Raw genomic sequence first — 1,955 nt, forward strand, 5'->3', positions numbered from 1 at the left:
CTACATGTACTACAACACGTACTGGTACATGTACTACTACTACATGTACTACAACACGTACTGGTACATGTACTACTACTACATGTACTACAACACGTACTGGTACATGTACTACTACTACATGTACTACAACAAGTACTGCTACATGTACTACTACTACATGTACTCCATGTCCTACGTGTCCCAGTAGTGCCGCTCCTGTTAACGTGTCCCGGGACACGTAGCGGTCGGTGCTGGTCGACGCAGTGGTTGGGCGTTTGATTCATTTCAGCCGCTCTCTCGTGTCACTTTGTCTCAGTTTCTCTCTCAAACGACGTTTCATTTAAAATTGTTCCGACGCAGGAAGACGTGGAAGTGACTCCTTCCTTCATGAAGGTTTCTCCTCGGTCGGTCTCCCCGCTCACAGCCGGCTCGTCTTTGATCCTGATCACCCGCATTGTTTACCGGAGGACGCGGCCGTGACGGTACGCCGCAGCGGGTAATCAGATCCCCCGCACACCCACACACACCTCATCAGCCCCATCAAACATCATCAAGTCAGCTGGAAACTGGGGCTGATTGTGTAGAGAAGTTTATAACAAAAGGTTCGGAGCGTGTAAACATGTTGTAGACAAGTCCAAAACATTTTATCTGCACAAAGCATCTGCACCAGGAATTATTTGGACTATCTCTGCTCTGAATGCAAGTCCGGGCTTGGGTCTGAACCAGAGCTCTCTCAGTGCCACGTGCACTGTCAGGTATTTGAGTCTTAGTGTCACGATCGAGTCAAAAACTGGATCTTGGACTGACCTGACTCTTGTTAGCAGCCACCTTGGCGAACAGAGCCTGGGAGACCTTGGCCCTCTTCATCTCCTGCTGGATCTCCTCGTAGATCCCCGACGTGATGTTCGTCACCGAGTCCAGCTTCAGCTGCAGCTCCGGACCAGAACCACTGCACTTTGTCTACACGGGCAGAAACACAGATCACAAATCTTTCTCTTAATAAAACCTGTATTTGTCTCCTGTCTCCACCGGTGCGTGTTGGGAGCATGGTCACATGAAAAACAAGTGAGGTACCAACTTCCATTTTGCCGTGCGGCTGCTTCTAGGTATAAAAAAGGTTATTTTCTAAAGTTGCGCTGTCACATCAAAATCCAAGATGGCTGCCGCTATGCACGTATGTAAACTTTGTGAGCTGGAGAACTTAAAAAATAAGCAGCGTGTTGATTTCCATTTCGGTGTGCGGCTACATCTAGGTGTAATAAAGGTCACTACCGAAAACTGGGTTGCCACATTCAATCCAAGATGGCCACCGCCACACATGTATGAATATATAATACATGTATGTAAACTAACTGATCATCTGAGGAAGAGTTGCTTTCTAGTTTTATATTATTTAAAAGTTTCTTCGAAAAACAGAGTGTCCCTTGGGGTGGCCAAAAGATTATTCTATGGTGGTGAAGGCCACCACTGGTCACCCCCTGTTTAATTCTAGTCCAGAAAGACACTCATGTCCAAAACTACAAACATTCACTCATCAAACCTCTCAGAGACGAGACATTGGTGTACCACTGGTTCATCCCTGATGTTAGTCCCTGCAGCGTGTCTGTGTACCTGTGTGTCTGTGTACCTGTGTGTCTGTGTACCTGTGTGTCTGTGTACCAGTATGTCTGTGTGCCTGTGTGTGTGTGTACCTGCATGTGTCTGTATATGTGTATACTTGCATGTGTCTGTATTTGTGTATACTTGCGTGTGTCTGTATATGTGTATACTTGCATGTGTCTGTATATGTGTATACTTGCATGTGTCTGTATATGTGTATACTTGCATGTGTCTATATGTGTGTGTACCTGCGTGTGTCTGTATGTGTGTATACTTGCGTGTGTCTGTATATGTGTATACTTGCATGTGTCTGTATGTGTGTATACTTGCATGTGTCTGTATGTGTGTATACCTGCATGTGTCTGTATGTGTGT

At 45.9% G+C, this 1,955-nt stretch overlaps 1 protein-coding gene across 1 annotated transcript in view; it reads right to left on the reverse strand.

The window, feature by feature from the left end:
- LOC119428895 (DNA-binding protein SATB2) overlaps positions 1–1,955 on the reverse strand; it is a 28,048-nt gene that overhangs the window by 6,849 nt on the left and 19,244 nt on the right. Inside the window, exon 10 of the mRNA XM_037696589.1 lies at positions 790–942. Coding sequence (XP_037552517.1) covers positions 790–942 — 153 coding nt within the window. The remainder of the gene's footprint in view (positions 1–789; positions 943–1,955) is intronic.

Source organism: Nematolebias whitei, chromosome 23 (assembly GCF_014905685.2).
Source record: "Nematolebias whitei isolate Nwh7 chromosome 23, NemWhi1, whole genome shotgun sequence".
Lineage (NCBI taxonomy): Eukaryota > Metazoa > Chordata > Actinopteri > Cyprinodontiformes > Rivulidae > Nematolebias > Nematolebias whitei.